This window comes from Danio rerio, chromosome 15 (genome assembly GCF_049306965.1).
Source record: "Danio rerio strain Tuebingen ecotype United States chromosome 15, GRCz12tu, whole genome shotgun sequence".
Lineage (NCBI taxonomy): Eukaryota > Metazoa > Chordata > Actinopteri > Cypriniformes > Danionidae > Danio > Danio rerio.
In genome coordinates this window covers 2,017,501-2,043,195 of record NC_133190.1, presented here as the reverse complement: position 1 = coordinate 2,043,195, position 25,695 = coordinate 2,017,501, and the positions used below count along the sequence as shown (strand labels likewise).

Sequence of the window (25,695 nt, the reverse complement as noted above, 5' to 3'; positions counted from 1 at the left end):
TAGTTAATACAATTCAAAGTAAAGTTTTCTATTTATTGTTTAACATTATGAAAAAATTATATGAATTAGGAATTAGCCATGGCAACTTTAATGTAAAATTGTTTGGTGTGTATTTATCTTCAGCCTACCCCTGTTCTAAAGTGTTACCTGTAAAATATGCACACAATCAATTTGTGTTGGGACAACATGAATGAATTAACTTATTAGTTTTTAATTCAAATTTAAGTGTATTGAACATAAAACAATTGAGTTGCCCCTTAAAAATAATGTTGTTTCAGCTCATCTTAAATTAGTCGTTTGAGCAGCCTTCTTTGTGTGTGTATAAATGATTCCTCCTTCTTGCTGATGTGGAGAAAAAACCCTGACATAAGCTGTGACAATGCCAGCGACGTTTAAATGTTTACACAATGTTTTCTTTCATTCATTATGCATTATTCAGTCTCGATCTCCATCTGTCTTTAGTGGTGAAGTCACATGTCTCTTCAGATCTACTTCCTCCTGACCACGTGTTGTGTCTGACAGGTTTCACTTGCTCTCCGGAAAGTTCTGCTTCTCTCACAGTATCCGATGTGCTTTTACTGCAGGCTTCTTATTAATGCGTATGTGCGTGGTGTGAGAATCAATCCATAAGTATGAGTAAAATCACCTTTCGGAAGAAGATAAAGAGCAGACGGGTTCGGGCAGACTGCAACCGAGTGAGCTGTGTATGTATTCCAGTTTTACTATTTGGGCTTTATTTGCGCTTTCTATCAGTAAAACCACAAAAAAACAACAACAACACATTCTGAAACAGTTTTTTAATGTTATTTAAATCAATTGCAATTGTGTATTTGTTGTGCTTTTCTGTTTGCTTAACCCTTGTGTGGTCTTAGATTCCTCTATATTTTGTTTGTCTTAAAATGACCGGCCTTCACAAAACGTCAAACATCAACACACACTGTAAAAAATGCTGGGTTTTACACTATTAATTTGTGTTGAAGCAGCATAAATTAATGAAATGATCTTAATAGGTTTTGTAAATTTAAGTGGATTGAACATAAAATAATTAAGTCTCGTTGAAATCTCAGGAATTGTGTCGTTTCAGCTCATTTTAAATAAGTAGTTTGATTTTTCTGCCCTTAAAAAAAATGCAGGGTTCCACACAATTCATAAGTTAACTTCATTCATTCATTTTCTTGTCGGCTTAGTCCTTTTATTAATCCGGGGTCGCCACAGCGGAATGAACCGCCAACTTATCCAGCAAGTTTTTACGCAGCGGATGCCCTTCCAGCCGCAACCCATCTCTGGGAAACACACACACTTATACACTACGGACAATTTAGCCTACCCAATTTACCTGTACCGCATGTCTTTGGACTCTGGGGGAAACCGGAGCACCCAGAGGCAACCAATGCGAATGCAGGGAGAACATGCAAACTCCACACAGAAACGCCAACTGAGCCGAGGTTCAAACCAGCGACCTTCTTGCTTTGAGGCGACAACACTACCTACTACGCCACTGCTTCGCCCATAAGTTAACTTAACACTTTTAAAAATCTATGTAGATTGAACATAAAAAATTGAGTTGTGCCAATGAAATCTCAAGAATTGTGTTGTTTCAGCTCATTTTATTGAAGTAGTTTACACATTTAATATTTATTTTTTGTGTGAGTGCAAAGTTTAATTTTAGTCCTCAAACCTATTTATGCTTCATCACAAACTCAATAAATCATCAGGTTTTCCTCTTATTAGTGTGCATACCTGCCAACATTTGTCTCTGGAAATCCGGGAGAACGAGGGCAGGGGCCGGTGGTGGTGGATGAGTGGATGTCTAGGTGTCAGGGGGGTAAGGTGTCTGAATAACACAGCTAAGTAACTGTACTATGCACTGGGTTTCGGGCAGCCACTGCGATCCAACACTATACCAAAGTCGGCGGCCTGGGGGTGTTATAGACTGTACCAAAGAGCTGAGGACTGGGGGGGGATTATGGGAGTTTTCCGGGAGAAATAACAAAACGGGAGGAGGGCGGTCGATGGGTCTGAAATACGGTAGACTCCCAGGATAACTGTAGTGTTGTCAGGTATGTTAGTTATTAATTTAAATAAACTGAACTGTTTGCTAATTAATTTGCTGCTAATGTATACTATTTATTTTTTCTTTTGTAAATAATAATAATATTAAAACATATTACTGACCATTTAACTGTTTATTTACAATGAAAGTAAAGTCGGGTCGGGGCAATCCCTTATTTTCACATGCCTATATTGACAGGTATGGGCCAAGCTGATTTTAGCTGGTCATCTCCCAGCCTGACCAGCTAAGACCAGGCTGGAAACCAGCATGGAAATGACCTAAACCACTCTTAAACCAGGCTGGTTGAGTAGCTAAAACCAGCCAACCATCCTAGGCTGGTTTAAGCTGGATTTTTCAGCAGGGTTTAGAAAAAAGTCATCAAACTTCAAGACCATTTTATGACCAAAAATTACAATTTCAATAGCAGAAAATAACAAAAACTGAATATTGTTGTTCTTTTCTGCAGTTAAAATGGTCATTTTTTGGACTCTAACTCAACAAAATAACATCCCCGGCTATGTTTCTTTTATAAAACACTATTGGTGGATATAGACTGTCACACCCTCGGCTCGTTCCTGCAGCTCCAATCGCTGCTCTCCCTCACTAGCCACCCCTCACCACACCTGTTAACAATCACCAGCATACTAATTACCCACACCTGCACCCGCAATCACCATTAATACTCACCTCCTTCACTCGCTCACCGGCCGGAAGTTGCATGGTTCGTCTCCCTCTCATCTGCTCACATGGATGTCGCTCTTCGCTTATAGATGCCAATACAACTGAATAAAGGGAAGTGACTAAAGCTTATCTGGTGTTCAACTGAAGATCTGATGTTCACCTGATGAAGTGTGTGTGAGATCGCTTATTCTCCTCAACACCACTCTCCTGCTTAATTTCTGAATCTGCTGCATTGTTTTGAATAAATACCCTTAAAGGTTCATAAAACGCTCAAGTACTTTTGAGATTTTAATAGGTGTGTGTGTGTGTGTGTGTGTGTGTGTGTGTGTGTGTGTGTGTGTGTGTGTGTGTGTGTGTGTGTGTGTGTGTGTGTGTTAAGACAATGTTAGCAGCTTTCGTCTTTAATTGTGGGTGAAACTGGGTAATTTAGAGCTTTTGTCAGCTGATTTCAGCTTCCGGGTTTAAAATGATTTTTGGGGAGGATCAAAATCAGTGACGTAACGCAAAACTGCAAGTGCAAAGATGATGCGTCGGTTTCTTATTGTTATTCATAGCTGAGTTTTCTTATCCTATAAGAAGAGCCGGCTTAAACATTCATGACTGCATGTGCTTTTCGAAGGCAAGGCAGACCTGCCAGTGCCAAGCTGTGAGACCCTTTGTTGATGACTGAGTGAAAGCGCGTCCAAAGCACACAGTATTAAGCTGTTGGGTTTGTTGCATGTTTTTCCCCGTGATGCTGTCAGGGCAAAGCTGTTTGTGTCCATCAAGCATTTTGTTGTCTTTTATCAGGAGTTCGTTCACATTTAGACACATCGCCGTGCTGTTGTGTTCGCCTAAATCCTCCAGATTACCAGCAGTGCTAATGGTTAAAACAGACAGGGCAAGAGACCTGCTGCACTGAGTCTGCATTCAGACCCGGGGATTGAGGGAGAAGTCCTCATTTAGTGTTTATATAAACACGATTATCTTTATAATGATATAAATCTGTGTATGAAGTTATGAATAACAAATGTAGCAGGGCATTAAATTACTGTTTATTTCTTTGCATTTTAAGTTTGTAAACTATAAACTCATGCGTCTCCTCACGGTTTGTGTCTTATTTTATGAGCCGACTGACAACAGTTGTTCGCTTCCCTCCTTCTCCCCTGCTGGCCACGCCCACTCCTGCCTCTGCTCGCAGAGCTCCGCCCATTATGATGCATCTTTTGAAAAATTCTGAGGTAGACCTGAACTAAAAGTGGATGTGTCATGACCCTTTAAAAGATAACCATCCTTGTGTGAACGTGACAGAGGCCGTATTCATAGAAGGTAATAACAGCAGAGTGTGTGTGTGTGTGTGTGTGTAAAAATGGGTTTATTATGGTGGGTCAAAACATATTAAAAGTTAATAAATCAACTATAAAGAAAAAAAAAATGAAGGCCCCTAAAAGTTCTTAAAGTCTTAATCATGTTTTTACGAGGTCTTAATTTTTGTTCAGGTGTTGAACAAAGGATGTGTATTTTCCTCCTAACATTAACAACAGTGTGCATAATCCATGCGATTTATTTTTTTTATTTATTTTTATTTTTTGGGCTGGGGAGCGTCCAGCCAAGCTCCTCCGTCCAGGTGATGTCACGTAATTTGTGACGCTTTCCACATGTAGCGAAACCGTAGAGCGAACAGAAAATGGGACTTTGCGTACTCCTGGTTGGAAAAAGACGAGTTTAAACAGTGTCACTAAAAACAACCTCGTAATTTTATTCTTTCAAGCTCTGTTTCTTTTGGGCTTATCTGAGTTCTGTTGCATGGTTGTGCTTCATTCGTTTATTTACCTACAACTGTTTATTGAGTTAAAGGTTTAATACTGATTAGCGGTGATGCGGTCTTAAAATATTTTGAGTAGGTCTTAAAAAGGGATTGAATTTACCTTTAGGATTCCTGCATATGCCTTGAAATATAATTGTATTACTGATGGGTCAAAATTTACCCAAAAGACAATCATTGCACCCTACTGTAAATATGCACACACTACAAGAACATATAAAAATAATTCATTTTCTCTAATGTTGGGGTCATTTTAGAAAAAGTCATCAAACTTCAAGACCATTTTATGACAAAGTATAATTTTAACAGCAGAAAAAAAAAAAATAATATATATATATATATTTTTTTTTTCTGCTGTTAAAATTATATATATATATATATATTTATATTTATATATATTTATATATATATATATTTATATATATATATATATATATATATATATATATATATATGTATATATATATGTATATATATATGTATGTATATATATATGTATATATATATATATGTATATATATATATATATGTATATATATATATATATATATATATATATATATATATATGTATGTATATATATATATATATATATATATATATGTATATATATATATATATATATATGTATATATATATATATATATATATATATATATGTATATATATATATATGTATATATATATATATATATATGTATATATATATATATATATATGTATATATATATATATGTATATATATATATATGTATATATATATATATATATATGTATATATATATATATGTATATATATATATATATATATATATGTATATATATATATATATATGTATATATGTATATATATATATATATATGTATATATATATATATATATATATGTATATATATATATATGTATATATATATATATATATGTATATATGTATATATATATATATGTATATATATATATATATATATATGTATATATATATATGTATATATATATGTGTGTGTGTGTGTGTGTTTATTTTCTGCTGTTAAAATGGTAAAATGGTCATTTTTGACCTGCAAGTCAACAAAAACATGTATATATCTTTAGTGAAATACTGCTAGTGGATAGTGTTGGTTTTTTATTTCAGTTAGTGTTTGGATTGAGCTGAATTAAACTGATTATTGAATGTATACTGTTTATATGAAGGGTGGCACGGTGGTTCAGTGGTTAGCACTGTGGCCTCAATGGAAGGAGGTCACTGGTTCAGGTCCCGGCTTGGCATTTCTATGTGGAGTTTGCATGTTCTCCCCGTGTTGACGTGGGTTTATTCTGGGTGCCCACAATCCAAACACATGCAGTAAAGGTGAATTTGATTAACTAAATTGACTGACGTGAATTGAGTGTTTTTCAGTACTGGGTTGCAGCTGGAAGGGCGTCCTCTGGGTGGAATAGTTGGCGGTTCATTCCGCTGTGGTGACCCCTGATAAATAAGGGACTAAGCTGAAGGAAAATTAACAAATTAATGTTTATATGAGCTTTTTGCTGGCTTTTGTGTTTGGGTACTTTGTTAGAACATGCACATAGACTATCGTATTAGCATACATGACCTTGACTGATGAACAATAATGTTTGTAGCCATGGAGAAAGTCTTTCCTGTGTTATGTTACTAGTAGAGATTGTTTCTTCTCCATTTTTTTCATCATTCATGAAAATATTGAGCACAATATTGTCTTGACATCGATGGCAATGAGCTATAAGAATTGTTTTATTTCTCATTTGTTTCCCAAATGATGTTGAACAGACTCAGGAAATTTTCACGGCATTTCCTATAATATTTTTTCTTCTGGAGAAAGTCTTATTTGTTTTATTTCAGCTAGAATAAAAGCAGTTTTAACAAACGGATTGTCTCCAGAACAAACCACTGTTATACAATGACTTGCCTAATTACTCTAACTTTACCCTAATTACCCTAGTGAAGCCTTTACATGTCACTTTAAGCTGAACACTAGTGTCTTGAAGAATATCTAGTCTGATATAATGTGCTGTCATCATGACAAAGACAAAAGAAATCAGTTATTAGAAATGTGAGTGTGTGCGGGTGTTTCACAGTACTAGGTTGTGGCTGAAAGGGCATGTGCTGCTTAAAACGTATAGTTGGTGGAATAGTTGGTGGTTCATTCCACTGTGGCAGCCTCTGACATAGACACTAAGCCAAAGGAAAATTATTGAATTAATGCTTCAATTCATGCTGAATGTGGCACAGTACAAAAAATGTATTAATTATGTAGCTTAAGCTAGTTTTAATAATGGATTTTAGAATATTAACACTGAATGAATGCGGTGGATTAAATGAATTTACCACCATAAAAAGAAAGCTGGATATTTTTTTTCTGCTGAGGTGATGGCTATAACAAAGTTGTTTTATAACCAACACTAATCTAGAACAAAGTAAACTAATGTTAAAAAGTCACGAGGTCAACTAAAATAAAAACTACTCGACCACAATGGTGACTTTAAGTGCTATTCACGCTATAAACTCTGTTTATGTGAATGAGAGCGTTTGTAGACAGAAATAAACAGGTTAGTAATAAGTAAATGCTGTTTGTGGAGTTGTTTAATCGTCGTCTGTTTGAGTTTTAGAGCTTGAGTCATTTGTTTTATCATTCATTCATTTTCTTGTCTGCTTAGTCCCTTTATTAATCCGGGGTTGCCACAGCGGAATGAACCGCCAACTTATCCAGCAAGTTTTTTATAATGCGAATGCCTATCCAGCCGCAACCCATCTCTGGGAATCATCCACACACACACACACACACACACTTTAGCCTACCCAATTCACCTGTACCGCATGTCTTTGGACTGTGGGGGGAAACCGGAGCACCCGGAGGAAACCCACGCCAAGGCAGGGAGAACATGCAAACTCCACACAGAAACGCCAACTGAGCAGAGGTTCGAACCAGCGACCTTCTTGCTGTGAGGCAATAGCACTACCTACTGCGCCACTGCCTCGCCCTCATTTGTTTTACTTCAGCTGATTTCATTATGAGACTAAAGTCAATTGTAGTTTTTGTAGAGGTTTTTTCTGTTCTTGTTTTCCTTCCCTGCAGTGACTCCGCTTGTTAACAGCGTGTTTTCATCAGTAAAGCTGAGTATTCTCAATACCACTACAGGGTTCAACGCTAAAGATTTTTTTCTACTGGCCCAGGCCAGGGGTTCAGATTTTTACTTGCCCTGCCAAAATTTTCCCAGGCCCCTCTAAAAAAAATTAGCCATTTAGTTATTCAGCATAACTTTCCTTTAAATACAACTGACAATTTAAAAACGATTTGATTTAAATGCAATACTGATTAGATTAAAGTGAATGGCTTAGTTAAAAAACTACCGCCACCAAAATGGCTAATTTTATGCGCTATACATGCGCTATATAAATGCACATTACATTACACTAACACATGCTTTTACTAGATGTAAAATAAGTCTCCAGAATATGTCTGTGAAGTTTCAGGTCAAAATACCCACCACATCATTTATTATACCCTGTTGAAAATGTCAATTTTACATTTACATTTAGTCATTTAGCAGACGCTTTTATCCAAAGCGACTTACAAATGAGGACAAGGAAGCAATTTACACAACTATAAGAGCAACAGTGAATAAGTGCTGTAGGCGAGTTTCAGGTATGTAAAGAAAGTGTAAGAAGCAAAACATTAGTATTTTTTTTATTTTTTGTAGTGAGCGGAGGAGTCAGAGAGGCAATTGCAGATTAGTAAGGAAAGTGGAGACTGAATAGTTGAGTTTTTAGTCGTTTCTTGAAGACAGCGAGTGACTCTGCTGTTCTGATGCAATTTGGTAGTTCATTCCACCAATTGGCCAGATTGAATGCGAGAGTTCGGGAAAGTGATTTCTTCCCTCTTTGGGATGGAACCACGAGGCGACGTTCATTCACAGAGCGCAAGTTTCTGGAGGGCACATACATCTGCAGAAGTGAGAGCAGATAAGAAGGAGAAAAGCCAGAAGTCGCTTTATAAGCAAACATCAGAGCTTTGAATTTGATGCGATTAGCAACTGGCAGCCAGTGCAAACGGATGAGCAGCAGAGTGACATGTGCTCGTTTAGGTTCATTGAAGACCACTCGTGCTGCTGCGTTCTGAAGCAGCTGAAGAGGTTTGATAGAGTTAGCTGGAAGCCCGGCTAGTAGAGAGTTGCAATAGTCCAGTCTGGAGAGAACAAGAGCTTGAACAAGGAGTCGAGCTGCATGTTCAGATAGGAAGGGTCGGACCTTTCTGATGTTCTAGAGTGTGAATCTGCAAGATCGAGCAGTTCTAGAAATGTGGTCAGAGAAGTTTAGTTGGTCATCAATCGTTACTCCAAGGCTTTTCACCATTTTGGATGCAGTAATGGTTGCCCCATCCATCTGGATTGAAAAGTTATGACGTAGAGTCGGGTTGGCAGAAACTACAAGCATTTCCGTTTTCGTGAGGTTAAGCTGAAGATGATGATCTCTCATCCAGTGTGAAATGTCCGACAGGCAGGCTGAGATGCGAGCTGGAGCCGAGGGATCATCAGGGTGAAAAGAGAGGTATAGCTGGGTATCATCAGCATAGCAGTGGTAGGAGAATCCATGTTTCTGGATGACTGATCCTAGAGCTGTCGTGTAGATGGAGAAGTGGCCCAAGAACAGAGCCCTGAGGTACCACAGTGTTTAGATGCTGTAGGTTGGACACCTCTCCCCTCCAAGACAATTTTGGGGTCAGGGGCGATTAAAAACACAGTGTTTGCTGTAAAACCTGAGTCTGATGTCTGTTTTGTGTCAGTATTGTGCTGGAGAACAGTAACCGTGTTGAGGTTGAGGATATCATTGTGGATGTTTCTTTATTTAAAGGTAATAAGCAGCAGTTGCTGATAGTGATTATATCTTTTCTAATTCTAGTTGTGCACTGTGGGTTAAACCAAATGTTTCCAAGTGACTGAAGTAAGATCTCTTTAAAGATATGCTTTAATTAAGCATATATCATGTTATAAATATGATTGTATCAAATAAAACAGCCAATTTTAGGCAGTGCGCCAATAGTAATTTTGTAAATGACATGAATTCACGAGTTTTACTTCAGTGCATGTATTTTTTATAACTGTACATGGCAGTTATGGTAAAAAACATTATTTTATTTATTTATTTGTTCATCACAAGGGTGGCACAGTGGTTAGCTCTGTTGCCTCACAACAAGAAGGTCACTGGTTTGAGTTAAGGCTGGATCAGTTGGCATTTCTGTGTGGAGTTTGCATGTTCTCCCTGTGTTCTTGTGCTTCAGTTTCCCCCACAGTCCCAACACATGCGCTATAGAGGAATTGATGAACTAAATTGGCTGTAGTGTGTGTGTGTGTGTGTGTGTGTGTGTGGGTGTTTCCCAGTACTCAGTTGTGGCTGCTTAAAACATATTCTGGAATAGTTGGCGATTCATTCCACTATGGCGACTTCTGATAAATAAGGAACTAAGCCGAAGCAAAATAAATGAATGAATGCATGTATGAATATTTTGAATGATGATCTGTTTGTATTTGTGTCTCCCAGCAGGAGAAGCCCAAACTGATCGACCCTCTGGACTATGAAGCTGTGATTTCTGAACTTGAAGCAGAATTCAGAGAAGATCCTCTTCAAGATCTCCTGTTATTCCCAGACCTTGACTTCACTGTGAGTGCTCTGTTTTCCTGTAGTATTTGTTTTCTTATTGGTGTGTGTGTATGTGTGTGTGTTTGTTTATGTATGTGTGTGTTTGTTTGTGTGTGCATGTGCGTATGCTTGTGTATGCATGTGTGTATCTGTATGTCAATGTTTGTGCATGTGTGTGTGTATGTCAGTGTTAGTGCATGTGTGTACTGTATGTGTGTGTTTATGTGTGTGTGCGCGTGTGTGTGTGTGCGTGTGTTTGTGTATGTGTGTTAGTGTATGTGTGTGTGTGTGTTTGTGCATGTGTGTGCGCGTGCAATGTGCTTGTGTTTATGTGTGTATTTGTGTGTGTGTGTATGCTTTGTGCTTATGTATTTGTGTGTGTGTGTGTGTATGCATGCATGTGTATGTGTGTATTTGTGTGTGTGTGTGTGTGTGTGTGTGTGTGTGTGTGTATGCATGCAAGTGTATGCATGCATGTGTGTGCTTATGTGTGTGTGTGTGTGTGTGTGTGTGTGTGTGCATGTGTGTGTGTGTGTGTATGCATATGTGTGTGTGCGCGTATGTGTGTGTCCGTGTGTTTGTGCATGTGTGTTAGTGTATGTGTGTGTGTGTGTGTGTTTGTGCATGTGTGTGTGCGCGCATTGTGCTTGTGTTTATGTGTGTATTTGTGTGTGTGTATGCTTTGTGTTTATGTATGTGTGTGTGTGTGTGTGTGTGTGTGTGTGTGTGTGTGTGTGTATGCATGCATGTGTATGTATGCATGCATGTGTATGTATGCATGCATGTGTATGTATGCTTGCATGTGTGTGTGTGTGTATGCATGCATGTGTGTGTGTGCATGTGTGTATGCATGCGTGTGTGTGTGTATGCATGTGCATGTGTGTGTGTATGCATGTGTGTTTGTATGCATGTGTGTATGTGTATGCATGCGTGTGTGTGTGTATGCATGTGCATGTGTGTGTGTATGCATGTGTGTTTGTATGCATGTGTGTATACGTGTGTATGCATGTGTGTGTATATCTGTGTGTGTGTGTTAACACTTCTCCCTGTGCTGAACTGAAAGCACCCCAGCACCCGGCCTGTTCAGACCACATCCTCTTTCACAGATAGACAAGCGCTCAACACAGCACAAATATAAACAAAGGCTGCACACACTGACTCACAGAGTAACAGCAGACGTGTACACTCAACATCGCCAATAATCTAACGAACACACCATGGAGAAAAGCAGAACTCAAAACCACAAAGTCGGGAGCGCAAGCCAACAAATCTAAATCAGTAATCAAGGTGAGTAATCCCAAAGATCTGGCAACCCACCGGCTGGACAATGGCTGAGTGCTCAGTGAATAAACACACACGGCTAATCAATCCCAGATGCAGCAAATTAAGACTCCACGTCAGAGTCCAGCTAACTGGGACCTCTACTGGAGGATGATGGAAGTGTTAGGAGTAAGTTTTAACCACTGAAAGTCAAAATTACTCTCCCTCACTTTTTTTTATTTATTTATTTATTTATTTTTATTATATATATATATATATATATATATATATATATATATATATATATATATATATATATATATATATATATATATGTATATATATATATATATATATATATATATATATGTGTATATATATATATATATATATATATATATATATATATATATATATATATATATATATATATATATATATTTATATTTCTCAAATTATGTATAACAGAGCAAGGTATTTCCTATCATATTTTTTCTTCTTTCTGGAGAAAGTCTTATTAGTTTATATTATTATTTAATTATTAACGATTGTCAATATTATTAGCCCCCCTAAGCAAATTGGTTTCCAATTTCAAAAAGCAGTTGGCATTTCTATGTAGAGTTTGCATGTTCTCCCCGTGTTGGTGTGGGCTTCATCCAGGTGCTCTGTTTTCCCCCACAGTCCAAACACATGCGCTATAGGGGAATTCAATAGGTTAAATTAGCTTTAGTGTATGTGTGAATGCAAGCGTGTTTGCCAGTGTTGGGTTGTGGCTGGAAGGGCATCTGCTGTGTAAAACATATGCTGGATAAGTTGGCTGTTCAATCCGCTGTGTCGACCCCAGATTAAAAAAGGGACTAAGCCGAAAAGAAAATGAATGAATGAATGAATAATCATACTTTTTATTTATAGGCGCCTTTTAAAGCACTCAAGGAGTACACTCACCGGCCACTTTATTAGGTACACCTTACTAGTACTGGGTTGGACCCCCTTTTGCCTTCAGAACTGTCTTAATCCTTCGTGGCAGAGATTCAACAAGGTGCTGGAAATATTCTTCAGAGATTTTCTCCATATTGACTTGATAGCATCACACAGTTGCTGCAGATTTATCGGCTGCACATCCATGATGCCAATCTCCCGTTCCACCACATCCCAAAGCTGCTCTATTGGATTGAGCTCTGGTGACTGTGGAGGCCATTTGAGTACAGTGAACTCATTGTCATGTTCAAGAAACCAGTCTGAGGTGATTCACGCTTTATGACATGGTGCGTTATCCTGCTGGAAGTAGCCATCAGAAGATGGGTATACTGTGGTCAAAGAGCAATGGACATGTTTAGTAACAATACTCATGTTGGCTGTGGTGTTAACACGATGCTCAATTGGCTCAAAGTGTGCCAAGAAAATCTCCCCCACACCATTACACCACCACCACCAGCCTGAACCGCTGATACAAGGCAGGATGATCCATGCTTTCATGTTGATGCCAGATTATGAGCCGAGCATCTGAATGTGTCAGCAGAAATAGAGACTCATCAGAGCAGACAACGTTTCTCCAATCTCCTATTGTGCAGTTTTAGTGAGTCTGTGTGAATTGTAGCCTCAGTTTCCTGTTCTTAGCTGACAGGAGCGGCACCCGGTGTGCTCTTCTGCTGCTGTAGCCCATCCGCCTCAAGGTTGGCCGTGTTGTGTGTTCAGAGATGCTCTTCTGCAGAGCTCGGTTGTAACGAGTGCTTATTTGAGTTACTGTTGCCTGTTATCAGCTGGAACCAGTCTGGCCATTCTCCTCTGGCCTCTGGCATCAACAAGGCATTTGCGCCCACAGAACTGCCACTCACTGGATATTTCCTCTTTATCGGACCATTCTATGTAAACCCTAGAGATGGTTGTGCCTGAAAATCCCAGTAGATCCCAGCAGTTTCTGAAATACTCAGAGCAGCCCGTCTGGCACCAACAACCATGCCATGTTCAGAGTCAAATAAATCCTCTTTCTTCCCCATTCACTCTGAACTGCAGCAGATCGTCTTGATCATGTCTACATTCCTAAATGCATTGAGTTGCTGCCATGTGATTGGCTGATTAGAAATTTGCATTACCGAGCAGTTGGACAGGTGTACCTAATAAAGTAAGCACCTCCCCAATGAAGTTGTTCTACATTTTTTCTAAATGCCACCTGATAGTGACAGACCACACTTATAAGTTAGTAACCAAGTATATTTCTGTCTAAAAAATTATCTTTAAAAAAAATAGTAGTTGGCGGTTCATTCCGCTGTGGCGACCCCAGATTAATTAAGGGACTAAGCCGGAAAGAAAATGATTCAAATAAATGGTACTTTCATCCCTGCTCTCCCCTATGATAAGAGTAGGATTTTGTATTGTACATGATGGCGAACAAGGAGCCAGTGCGGGTGAAAGGGAATTGTGATCAGAAGCATGTGAGCACTGTCCTATAGCTGCTGAATTCTGAATGAACTGTGCTCGATGAAGCTGCTTATCAGGGATGCCAGATAGGAGAGAGTTACAGTAATCAATTCGTGATGCAACTAAAGCACGAACAAGTACTTCAGTACTTTGCTGAGGTCACATGACACTCACATTCATGAATTCGGTTGTGTTGCATTATGGGATAGCGTAGTGTACATCGGATGTGCACTGCAGAATCTCATCGGAAGTAGTAGATAATCAGGATACTTTTCATCTGTTTTTTTTTCCATACCACGAATTTGGACAAAGTACTACTCTGCTCTCATGCTGTTTCTAAGATATTAAATAGCAGGGAAGTATGTGATTTCAGACGCAGCCTTTGATTCTCTGTTTTTTTTTTTTTTTAGGTGTCCACACTTCCTGTAGAAAGGAGAACAGTGAAGTCTACTGTCCCAGAGGGAGCTGATGAACATGCTGAATGTCTGCTGGTCAGACAGGTAAGTGCATGTGTGCGTGCGTGTGTGCGCATGTGTGTGTGTGTCAAAAATCATACTTACAGCATCAGGACCTTTTGACGTTCAAATTTCAAAATTCAAATTTGACATTCAAAGTTTCCTAAAAGGGTTTGGGTTAGGGCTGGGGTAAGGCCACATAAAAAGCAGTTTTTACAATATAAATTATATTGCGCCTATAGAGTATAGAATATAGAGTCCTCTTAACCATATATTCAAGTGTGTATGTGTGTGGGTGTGGATTTGTTTGAGGTTTACGACAACATTATATTGTTTGACGTGTGTGATCTAGTCAAAATGCTTAAAAATCATACTTGCAGTAACAGGACCTTTGGACATTCAAATTTTGAAACCTGTTTCTTAATAGGGTTTGGGTTAGGGCTAGGGCAAGGCCATATAATGATCAGTTTTACTATATAAATTATATTATGCATATACAGTATAGAATACAGAGTCCTCGTAAACCATACAGTATTTACAAGTGTGTATGTGTGTGTATGTTTTTGGGTGTGTACTGTATGTGTGTTCATACTTGTTTATGTGGTTTACAAGTGTACAATATTGTATTATAACACATGTGTGACCCAGTTGTACTCCTTAAAATGCATAAAAATCATAATTACAGTAACAGGACCTTTAGACATTTAAATTCCGAAACATGCTGCTTAATAGGGTTTGGGTTAGGGCTGGGGTAAGGCCATCTATCTATCTATCTATCTATCTATCTATCTATCTATCTATCTATCTATCTATCTATCTATCTATCCTTTTTCAGACTTTTTTAATCTATCTGTCTGTCTGTCCGGACCATCCGTCCATCCATCTGTCTGTCTGTCTGTCTGTCTGTCTGTCTGTCTGTCTGTCTGTCTGTCTGTCTATCTATCTATCTATCTATCTATCTATCTATCTATCTATCTATCTATCTATCTATCTATCCTTTTTCAGACTTTTTTAATCTATCTGTCTGTCTGTCCGGACCATCCGTCTGTCTGTCTGTCTGTCTGTCTGTCTGTCTGTCTGTCTGTCTGTCTGTCTGTCTATCTATCTATCTATCTATCTATCTATCTATCTATCTATCTAACTATCCATCTATCTATCTATCTATCTATCTATCTATCTTTTAAACATTTTCCTCGGTGAAAGCAGGACTTTAATTGATTTCAGTACTACAAAGTAATGGGTGTTCTGAAAAGATTTGGTGCTATAAAGGGGTTTTATGTCAAGTTTGTGATTTAATTTAAATGAGTTTGTGATGTATGAGTCTGCTTTTAACTTTTGTGTGTAACATTGATTGTTTAATATCTTTGAAAATTGTACTAAAGGTGTGTTGAAAATTCAGTTCTCTCCCTCCCTCTCTCTCTCTCCCTCCCTCCCTCTCTCTCTCTCTCTCTCAATAGGCCTGCCAATACTTCAACTCCCAGCTGCACATTGTTCAGTATAAATATGATGAGTATGGAGGGGACTACCGCATGCTGCCCAGGTAGATTAATAGTACAGTAATAAAATACAGTATTGCATTAATACAGTTAACACCGATAACGACCCACCACTAATTGAAACTATTGTATTTAGAAATGTGTTGAAAAAAATCTTCTCTCCATTAAACAAAAATTAGGGAGAAAATATACAGGGGGTTAATAATTTTGACCTTGACTGTATACTGTAAAAGCATTTAAAGTTCCTTTGTGGATGACTGTGTTGGTGTTTCTGCACTAGAAAAAGTTGTGTTGTTGGTGAATTAACATACACATTGCTTATTACACACACAGCGATGCACAGTAGCACACAAACATCTTTAAATATGAAAACGTAAAAACCGATCTGTTGCTTTTCGAAAACAATATGTATGCATGAAACATATTCATAATAAAATGAAAAGAATTTCAGACATCCTTTCATTTCCTCTAATAATTGTATTAACATGATGAAGTGCAGGTGACTTTCCTGCTCTAGCTATAAATCCATACAAAATTATACATTTCTTCTCCCTCACAGGAAGCTGTGTAAAGCAGAAAAGTTGCCTTCCCACTCTTTTGAGATTGACAATGAAGATGCGGACAAAGATGAGGTCGGTATGGTACAAGAACTCCATGTGGGTCCACAATGTGCACACACGTTGCTTATCACATACACAAGGATGTGCTGCAGCACACAAACAGCTTTAAATATAAACACTTAAGGGATTAAAATGTAAAAGATTATTATTCATTCATTCATTTTCTTGTCAGCTTAGTCCCTTTTTTAATCCGGGGTCGCCACAGCGGAATGAACCGCCAACTTATCCAGCAAGTTTTTACACAGCGGATGCCCTTCCAGCCACAACCCATATCTGGAAAACATCCACACACACGTTCGCACACACACTCATACACTACAGACAATTTAGCCCACCCAATTCACCTGCAGCATGTCTTTGGACTGTGGGGGAAACCGGAGCACCCGGAGGAAACCCACGCGAAGGCAGAGAGAACATGCAAACTCCACACAGAAACGCCAACTGAGCCGAGGTTCGACCCAGCGACCTTCTTGCTGTGAGGCGACAGCACTACTTACCGCGCCACTGCCTCGCCAAGATTATTATTGTCTATATATAAAAAGTCCCACATGTCGTAATGGATAATTATTGCATGTAGCCCAACAGCCTGTCTGTTGTAATGATGAATGACATTGGCTAATCACGGATACATTTCAATGCTAGTGAAGCATTTGCTTTTTCTGCTTAAAAAGTTCATCATCTGTGGCTGCAACTTTCTTTTAAAGGGAACGTGAGATGAGATTGGTTTAATGCGCATTACACCCAAACACACACCCACAACTCATTAAGAGAATAAGGACAACACCTTTAGACCATGCACCAGACATGTTGACCATTTTTCACATCCTTAAAACTGTATTGACCTTAAAATTAGTAGTTTTTTTTAAAAATTAAATAAAACTGCTTTTATCCTAGCCAAAATAATACAAATAAGACTTTCTCCTGAAGAAAAAATATTACGGGAAATACTGTGGAAAATTGCTGGCTCTGTTAAAGGGTCACGAAACACCAGAACACATGTTTTGAGCTGTTGAAATTTGTATATGTGTCCCACACTGCTAAAAACACTATTAGGACACCTATATTTCACTAAAAAGTGTAAATTGGTTGTTTTTGCATTATTTCAAGCAAATTCGTTCCGGTTTGAAACGAATTTTTGAAGCTGCGTCACGGTCATGAGATCTTAGCGTGTATTCCAGCATGTAGACTGGACGTCTGTACCTGGGAGTGCCTTATTACATCTCTGAGTGTGCTGCATTCATTCATGAGTATAGCTGCGTCCCAAATCGCATACTTATGCACTATTCTAAGCCATTTTGTAGTATAAATAGTGTAAGTAGTGTGTTCACACTGAAAACTCTTAAAATAATAAGAGCACTTTAATTACCCGGATGATGCACTCATTCAGCCGCTAAAATGAAGTGTGTAATGATGGACACTTCACGCACTCAAGGACCGCAGGTTTGCTTACGTAGCGGAAGGGGCGGAGCTATCGGACGCACATGTTGGATAACTTTATTTATTTTGGATGGAAAAAGCAAAATTCTCCTACAAGAGTGATTATATCGCCTCCTGATGGTGAATGCGGCAATACTCACGATAGGTATTATTTGATAATTCAGTCGTTTATTTCACTGATTTGGCAACCGTCAAACGTCATCAGGGAAACGGTTTGAATTTCCGTTTAGTAAAAAAACATTAGTGTGCCATTTGGGACAACACTACATACATGTACTATCCTGTTGAGTGTGTTAGTGCATAAGTACATAGTGCATGAGTGCATAGTGTATAGTGTGCCATTTGGGACGCAGCTTTTGACTTGGTTCAAACCAATCAGCACACTCTAATGTGTATGCGGTGCAACTTCATTAATATGCATGATAGCTTCCAAGACTGTTTGTACCTGTACAGTGTTCAGACGGCAGAGAGACGACACGTTGTGTTGCCAAGCGGGAGAACAAGAATTGTTTGGCGATACGGGTCGTCAGTGTTGCTTTTATAATGTGCTGCAGTGAAGGTTTTGTTTTCATTTTCGCGCTATGAGAGCGCAGCTGGACTCACGTGTGAATTACAGTGCACGCAACGCGCGACAAAAATACGTGTCTAAGGAACATTGTTTACCCAAGAGCTTTTCTCATCTGGAAATGGTGAGATCCGGATTTGCTACGGATTTGCTATGGATTTCTACAGACTTTTTAAGCGATCAGTGCTCTTTGTTTGTTTATTCAGAGGCAAGTTAGTTCGTATGGTCAGCAGTACTCTTTCAGTGTTTAAAGACGGACCTTAGTCAAATGATTTCTAATTTAATAAAGTTTACCGTACGTTAACATCACTACAATATTATGGACTGAACAATTTGCTGTAAATGCTTCTCTCCGAGTGTAAACATGTAAACAACGCAATCTAACTATTACCGTCGTGGAGGATTTTCGACACATTTTGTGACCAAAATAACACACACAGCTTTCTGACGCTGCCTACCGAATGCATCGAAGTTACCGAGAAATGCAGAGGGTTTTTTTCTCTCATTCGCCGTGCGGTATCAAACATTGCATGAAAAATACATGCTTAGAGCAGTTCCTCGAATCAAATATCTTGTTTGTCGCGAGAGGCATGAATGAAATTCCTGTATGAAAGTGCGAAACTGCAGTTAAAATCCACCATTTAATAATGTGGCAAATAATTCGATTACTGATGTCCATGTGAACACCATCACTGTCTTTCTCCTCTGCGTCTGTGTTTGTTTTGCCTCTGTGAAAATCAGCGCGTGCCCAAACCGACACTCCCATTTTTATGCAAATTTTTACAGACTTTCCCTCCTCCGACACTCCCCCTTAAACAGAGCTGGACACGCCCACTTTCCTGACTTTTTTTCCAAGGTAGAGGTGTGAAAACACCCTGCTGAAACGAGGGGGATTTCATGGCCCTTTAAAGATAAAATATTTTAAAAAAGAAAGCAAATTCACAGGCGGGCGAATAATTTAGACTTTAATCGTATGTGGGGGGGAATTTAATATACAAACAAATGAAAAGATGATTCAAAACACTTTTTCATTGTAGGACACAACATCTTTGTCCTCATCTAAAGGAGGGGGCGGCGGTGCAGGCAGTGGAGGCGGAGGAGGAATTGGTGTTTTTAAGTCCGGCTGGCTCTATAAAGGCAACTTCAACAGCACCGTCAACAACAGCATCACAGTTCGGGTAAGAGTGTATTGCTTTAAGCAAAGACTATTTCATTTGTGATCATTGTATGAGATTCAAAAACCTTACATAAGATTCAAAACACTGGCGCCACTCCTTTTATGGTCACAATTTACAGTAAGGTTTCATTAGTTAATGTATTTACTAACATGAACTAATTATGAACAATACTTGTACAGCATTTATTAATCATAGTTCAACATTTACTCATGCATTATTAATAGGTCCACACGGAATCTGTGCGCTCAGAATTCTGCAGATTTTTAACTCATCGTTGATTCAGCTTATTTACTTGTGTAAATGTGTGTACATTTATATTTATTCAGTTTTTAAATTAATTTCAGTAATATTATTGACTAATATGAAAATATTCATATGATTTATGTACAATACAGTTTGTAAAGTAATATTTTCTGTCATTTAGTAAAGATATTTTATAGAAGACTTGATTTGTTTAATAAATAAATTGGATCTAACTGGATTTGCATTGTAAACATTAAATAAAAGTTAAAAAGGTATTACTTTTTAGTTTATATATTAAGGTTTTAGTTCCGCAAAAATAATTCTGCATAAATCTGCAGATTTTTAACAAAATTCTGAGCAGAAATAGCAAAAAATGTCCACAGATTCCGTTTGGCCCTGATTGTTAACATCCAAATTCATGGGTAAATGCACCATTACACGAACTAATAATGAACGACTGTATTTTCATTAACTAACATGAACAAGTAATGTAATAAGTGTGTTTTTTATTGTTTGTTCATGTTACTAAATGCATTAACTAATACTGTAAAGCCTTATAGTAATGTGTTACTCGTTTTATATTTTCTAAAAATAAAACTATCTGAGGGAAATACTTTCTTTTGTTTTTGCTTCTGCAGTCCTTCAAGCGCCGATATTTTCAGCTGACTCAGCTCTCTGACAACTCTTACATCATGAACTTCTATAAAGATGAGAAAATTTCCAAGGAACCGAAAGGCTGTATTTTTCTGGACTCCTGCACCGGGGTGGTTCAGGTTGGTGAATAAACTCTTTTTTTTTAAAGTGCTTTAAAGGGTAATTTGATTAAAGGTAGAGCTGCAAAATACTGGAGAAATATGCAATGTTGTTGAGTATTGCGATGAGGATATTTCTTATGATATAACATTTCGCTAGAAAAAAGAACATTAGCTACAAATGTGTTTAAATCACTTCTTTTATTTAATGACATTAAAATAAACAGGTCATTTTTTTATTTAAATTCATTCTACAATGTAAAAAAAAAATCTGTAATTTTGCGGTTTATTTCCGGTAGCTGGGGTGCTGGAATAAAAACGTAAAATAACGGCCGTTTAATAACTGAAATTTACTGTAAAATAACTGATGTTGAGTCACAGAAATCTACCAGAAATTTAAATTCAAGGAAATTTCAGTCATTTAATGTCCGTTACGGAGATGGTTAAGGCATTTTATTCATTCATTTTCTTGTCGGCTGGGGTCGCCACAGCAGAATGAACCGCCAACTTATCCAGCAAGTTTTTACGCAGCGGATGCCCTTCCAGCCGCAACCCATCTCTGGGAAACATCCACACACACACTCGTACACTACGGACAATTTAGCCTACCCAATTCACCTGCAGCATGTCTTTGGACTGTGGGGGAAACCGGAGCACCTGGAGGAAACGCACGCGAAGGCAGGGAGAACATGCAAAATCCTCACAGAAACACCAACTGAGCCGAGGTTCGAACCAGCGACCTTCTTGCTGTGAGGCGACAGCACTACCTACTGCGCCACTGCCTCGCCGTTAAGGCATTTTAGAAAGACCAAAACAGCATGTCAGATGTTTTACAAGTGTGCTCAGCCTGCTGGATTGTTCATTCACCCACATTTTCATCATCACATGATCTCTTATAACAGAATCACATGACCTTTTTTAATGCGCATACTGGAATTTGTTTGGTGAAAGTGTTTCCATCGTAGTTTATGCGCATCTTTTCTTACAGAATAAAAGTTTATTCTACTCAAAATTCATGCGCATCTTGGCGTTTCCATCAACCATTTTCTTCATGCGTATATCCAAAATGCGCATAAAAATAGGTGGATGGAAACGTAGCTATTGACACAAATGGAAAAAAAACTTTGCGCGATGTGATTATACCTCAAAGTGTTACCCTTTAGCAGTCACAAGAATGGAACCGCAGGTTTAAGGCAACACTCATGTCTAGGCCCACTTGGAATCTGCGCGTGCAGAATTCCGCAGATTTTCCGCAGATTTTCCGCAGAATTCTGCAGATTTTTAGCCCATCGTTAATTCTGTTTATTTACTTGAGTAAATTTGTTGATCTAAATTTATTCAGTTTTTTTTTCAGTAATTTATTACTTTTTATTTAATATATTAAGGCCTTGGTTATGATACTCCGCTGGATACTCCAAAAATAATTTCGCAGAAATCCGCAGATTTTTACCAAATTTCTCCACAGAAATAGCAAAACGTCCGCAGATTCCGTCTGGCCCTGCTCATGTCTCATCACAAAGGGACAAACAAAACTGACATTTAGCCCACAATCCTTGCACAACCGACAGTTTTATCTGTTGTCTCTCTCTTTTGGTAGTACCCGATTTAAACGTGAGATTTTGGAAACCAGGTCTAAATTTAGTGCTAACGGTAGGCTCTTGTAGAAAATTATTCTAAGCTGGCAGCAGGTGAACAAAGGCTGAATATACAGCAGGAGCAGTCAGGTGCGGAATAAAACCTTGCGGGAGAGGGTGGGAGCGATACTAAAAAAAACAGTCCCGTGCAGACCTCTACTGTAAAACACTATAAAAGAGTGAAAATCTCAGCAGATAGTCTCACTCTGATTGGCTGTCGTTATTTTCCCACCATTAGTGTCTATCTTCAGCTCTGGGTTCAGCTTTGAGCTCCAGCTTGTGTTTCTTTCTTCTGTAGTTAAACACGATATTTCGAAAAAGCCTGTTACCATTGACATCCATACGGCAGTATATGTTATGGAAGTCAGTGGTAACATTTTTCTGACTAACTTATTTTGCGTTCAACAGAAACCACTTGAGATTGAGTAAATAGTAAATGTTCATTTTTGGGTGAACTACCCCTTTAATGGCTAATAATTCTTGTTGGTGTGCGTAACAGAATAATCGACTGAGGAAACATGCGTTTGAGCTGAAAATGAACGAAGTGACATATTTTGTCCTGGCTGCCGAGAATGAGCAAGACATGGACGACTGGATCAACACTTTAAATCGCATCCTGCAGATCAGCCCTCCAGACGGCCCGGCTCAGGACCGCAAGAGTACGGACATGAGCGACTCTAAAAACGGTGGGTATTTGTCTAGCATCAAGCACTGAAGTATAGAATGAAATGATTGTTATTTATGTACATCCATTGAATTTTGCTTTACCAATTAAAAAGGAATATTGAAGGTGCAGTATGTAAGTTTGACGCCCAGTGGTTGAACTAGGTATTGCACTCCTGATTCAAAACAAACGCAAGAGCAGGTTGCCAGATTGATGACACCAACAAAGGTGTATTCTAACTAAAAGCAACAGCATATGATAGAAAGAAAATTTCCCATATTAAAAGGGTTTTTTGTCCTAACCAACACCTGAAATTTATATTTTAGAAACAACAGGGTAAACCGGGCTAAACCTTCCCGTTTTTTCCAGGATTCTCCCATATTTTACAGTTCTATCCTGCGATCATCCTGTAAAAGTATTTTCCCGTTTTTCTCCCGTATTTTCAGTCTTTCTCTGAAGGGTGGCAGTAAACATTAAAGAGCCGACCCTCCCTATACGCAACCCATACCGCCGAACCACCAGGGGCCGCCCCTCGCTCTTAAACGCGAGTCTGTTCTGTGCTTTTGTTTTGTTTAGGCATGCAAACACTTACTGGTGCCGTCGCCCCTCCTATGCAATCATCAAAACAGTCATATAGCGGTGCATGACTGTCAGCTGACGTGCTCCATAGTGATAAATAGACGCTGTTTCCCACATAGATTCGGTACACGCGGTTTGAAGCGGAGCGAAAGTCTGGGTTTTGGTTGCGTTTGAACAGACATATACACGTAATTAAAAATAATAACATCTAAAGATGTCGATCTTGGTGGGGTTTTTTCAAACACAGCTAATTTTGTCCTAAATGAGCATAAACAGTTAGGAAAGCAATCGAATGCTTCTGTTATAACGTTAGATGTGTCCATTTTTAAAGTCGCACCAAAAATCTAAATAAATAAGAGGTTCATTTATTGCACTTTAATAAGAACGTGTAAGTTATACAGTGAGGAAAAGATTAATGAGATTTGATAACTTGATTCTATTTCTTTATAATTGCTATTAATTGTAATAAGCTGAACTGTTTGTCAATTTATTTGCTTCTAATGTACACTATTTATTTTTTCTTATGTAAATAATAATAGTAATTCATATTAGTGACTGTTTAACTGTTTATTTACGAAGAAACTCCAGAAGAACATCTTTAGAATTTAGGGATTTTTTGGGGGGGTAATTAATGATCATCTCAAGTGGAACTCTGAATCTGAGTCTCATTTCAAAGTTTGCTACTGTCTACTGGAGGTCGCATTTCCGTCGCAGATGCACACTTTAAGAGCCTTCCTGACTGAATGAATGAATGAAATACTCCGTTTCCACCAAGGCAACCCGGGGTGCTGAAATATGATTGGCTAAACTGGCAGTGGGCGGGGTGAAGAGACCAAAACAAAAACGTAACGTTTGTTTCAAAGCAGAATATCTGACTTCAGATAACAAGGATGTTCACTGAGCATGTTTCTGAAATATCTGCAAACATATTATGCTATCTTTATGCTTCAGAAGAGTTAAAAACTTACATACAGCACCTTTAAGGATCACTTAAAGTGTTGAATAGAAATTATTCGCCCTCCTGTGAAACTGTTTAATGGAGCAGCACTGCAGGATGTGTTTGATTATTGCATTTCATCTGATTTTTTCTCATTGTTGTTGTTGTTTTAGAGATCAGTGATATACCACAAAATAACGTCCCTGTTCATAAAAACGAAGAAACAACTGAAAATGAGATCCACCCTGAACTAGCCAAGGTAATTTCATTGTCATTTTGTCTTATAATATCCCATAACTTCTTGCTTTCTCAAATTTCTGGGTGGATTTCTTTGTGCGTACAGGAGATTGTGGCACATCAGAACTCAACATTTGTAGTCTAAAAATAAATAATTAAACATTCTTCTAACATTTAAAGGGGACCTATTATGTAAAAATCCTTTTTATAAAGGGTTTAAACACAGTTGTGTGTCAGCAGTGTGTGAGTATAGGAAGCTTCTAATAGTAAAAATGAATTAATTGTATTTGTTTCTAATCAGACTTGATATAAACAGTCTGCAGAAACACTTTGATTGACATTCTTTCTTTGTACGTGTCATCAGGGGGAAAGCTCCGCCCACTAGTGACCATCACTCCCTCATTAGCATAGAACGTTAGTCTTTTTTTTCAATCTGCCACTATGCTGACACACAGGCATCTGTAGCTCCGCCCTCTTTTGAAAAGAGCACAATCTCATTTGCATTTAAAGTGACAGTCACCAAAACGGCACAATTAGGATCAAAGCCTGAAAGGGTCAGTTTCAGAGAGTTAGTAAACATTATGTGTGTGGTATTTTGAGCTGAAAAGGCGCATAATAGTTCCCCTTTAATTACTCCTGAGAAAACACCATGATATATTAAAAAGCGTGTCATTCAATGAGTGAGTCCCTGTTTCATTTCTGTTAGGCACCTTAAGCCAGTTAGTTAATCACTTAAACAAGCAATTACTGCATGTTATCATAGTGTTTTGCAAAATTAACACTGATGTTGTGATTTGTGTCAGTATATTTCTGAGACAGAAGAAAGCTCGAGAGCTGTCAGAGCAGAGGAGAGACTGAACCTGTTCTCCCTGGACCCTGATATTCCTGTAAGTTTGCAGCATGCACTCACCGGCCACTTTATTAGGTACACCTTACTAGTACCGGGTTGAGCCCACTTTTGCCTTCAGGACTGCCTTAATCCTTTATGCATAGAATTAACAAGATATTCCTCAGAGATTTTGCTCCATATT

The 25,695-nt window shown here is 38.2% G+C and overlaps 1 protein-coding gene across 11 annotated transcripts in view; it reads left to right on the top strand.

The window, feature by feature from the left end:
• Nucleotides 1-25,695, top strand: part of dock10 (dedicator of cytokinesis 10) — a 145,557-nt gene that overhangs the window by 43,145 nt on the left and 76,717 nt on the right. For 8 of the 11 annotated variants that reach the window (XM_073924222.1, XM_073924220.1, XM_073924219.1 and 5 more), the window contains 9 exons: nucleotides 10,091-10,210; nucleotides 14,278-14,367; nucleotides 15,780-15,862; nucleotides 16,378-16,450; nucleotides 19,478-19,618; nucleotides 20,500-20,634; nucleotides 22,747-22,933; nucleotides 24,601-24,686; nucleotides 25,468-25,551. In XM_073924222.1, the coding sequence (XP_073780323.1) occupies nucleotides 10,091-10,210; nucleotides 14,278-14,367; nucleotides 15,780-15,862; nucleotides 16,378-16,450; nucleotides 19,478-19,618; nucleotides 20,500-20,634; nucleotides 22,747-22,933; nucleotides 24,601-24,686; nucleotides 25,468-25,551 (999 nt within the window). Of the gene's footprint in view, nucleotides 1-489; nucleotides 705-10,090; nucleotides 10,211-14,277; nucleotides 14,368-15,779; nucleotides 15,863-16,377; nucleotides 16,451-19,477; nucleotides 19,619-20,499; nucleotides 20,635-22,746; nucleotides 22,934-24,600; nucleotides 24,687-25,467; nucleotides 25,552-25,695 lie in introns of those variants that run through there. The other 3 variants (XM_073924221.1, XM_068213668.2, XM_068213667.2) reach the window with 2 other exon arrangements.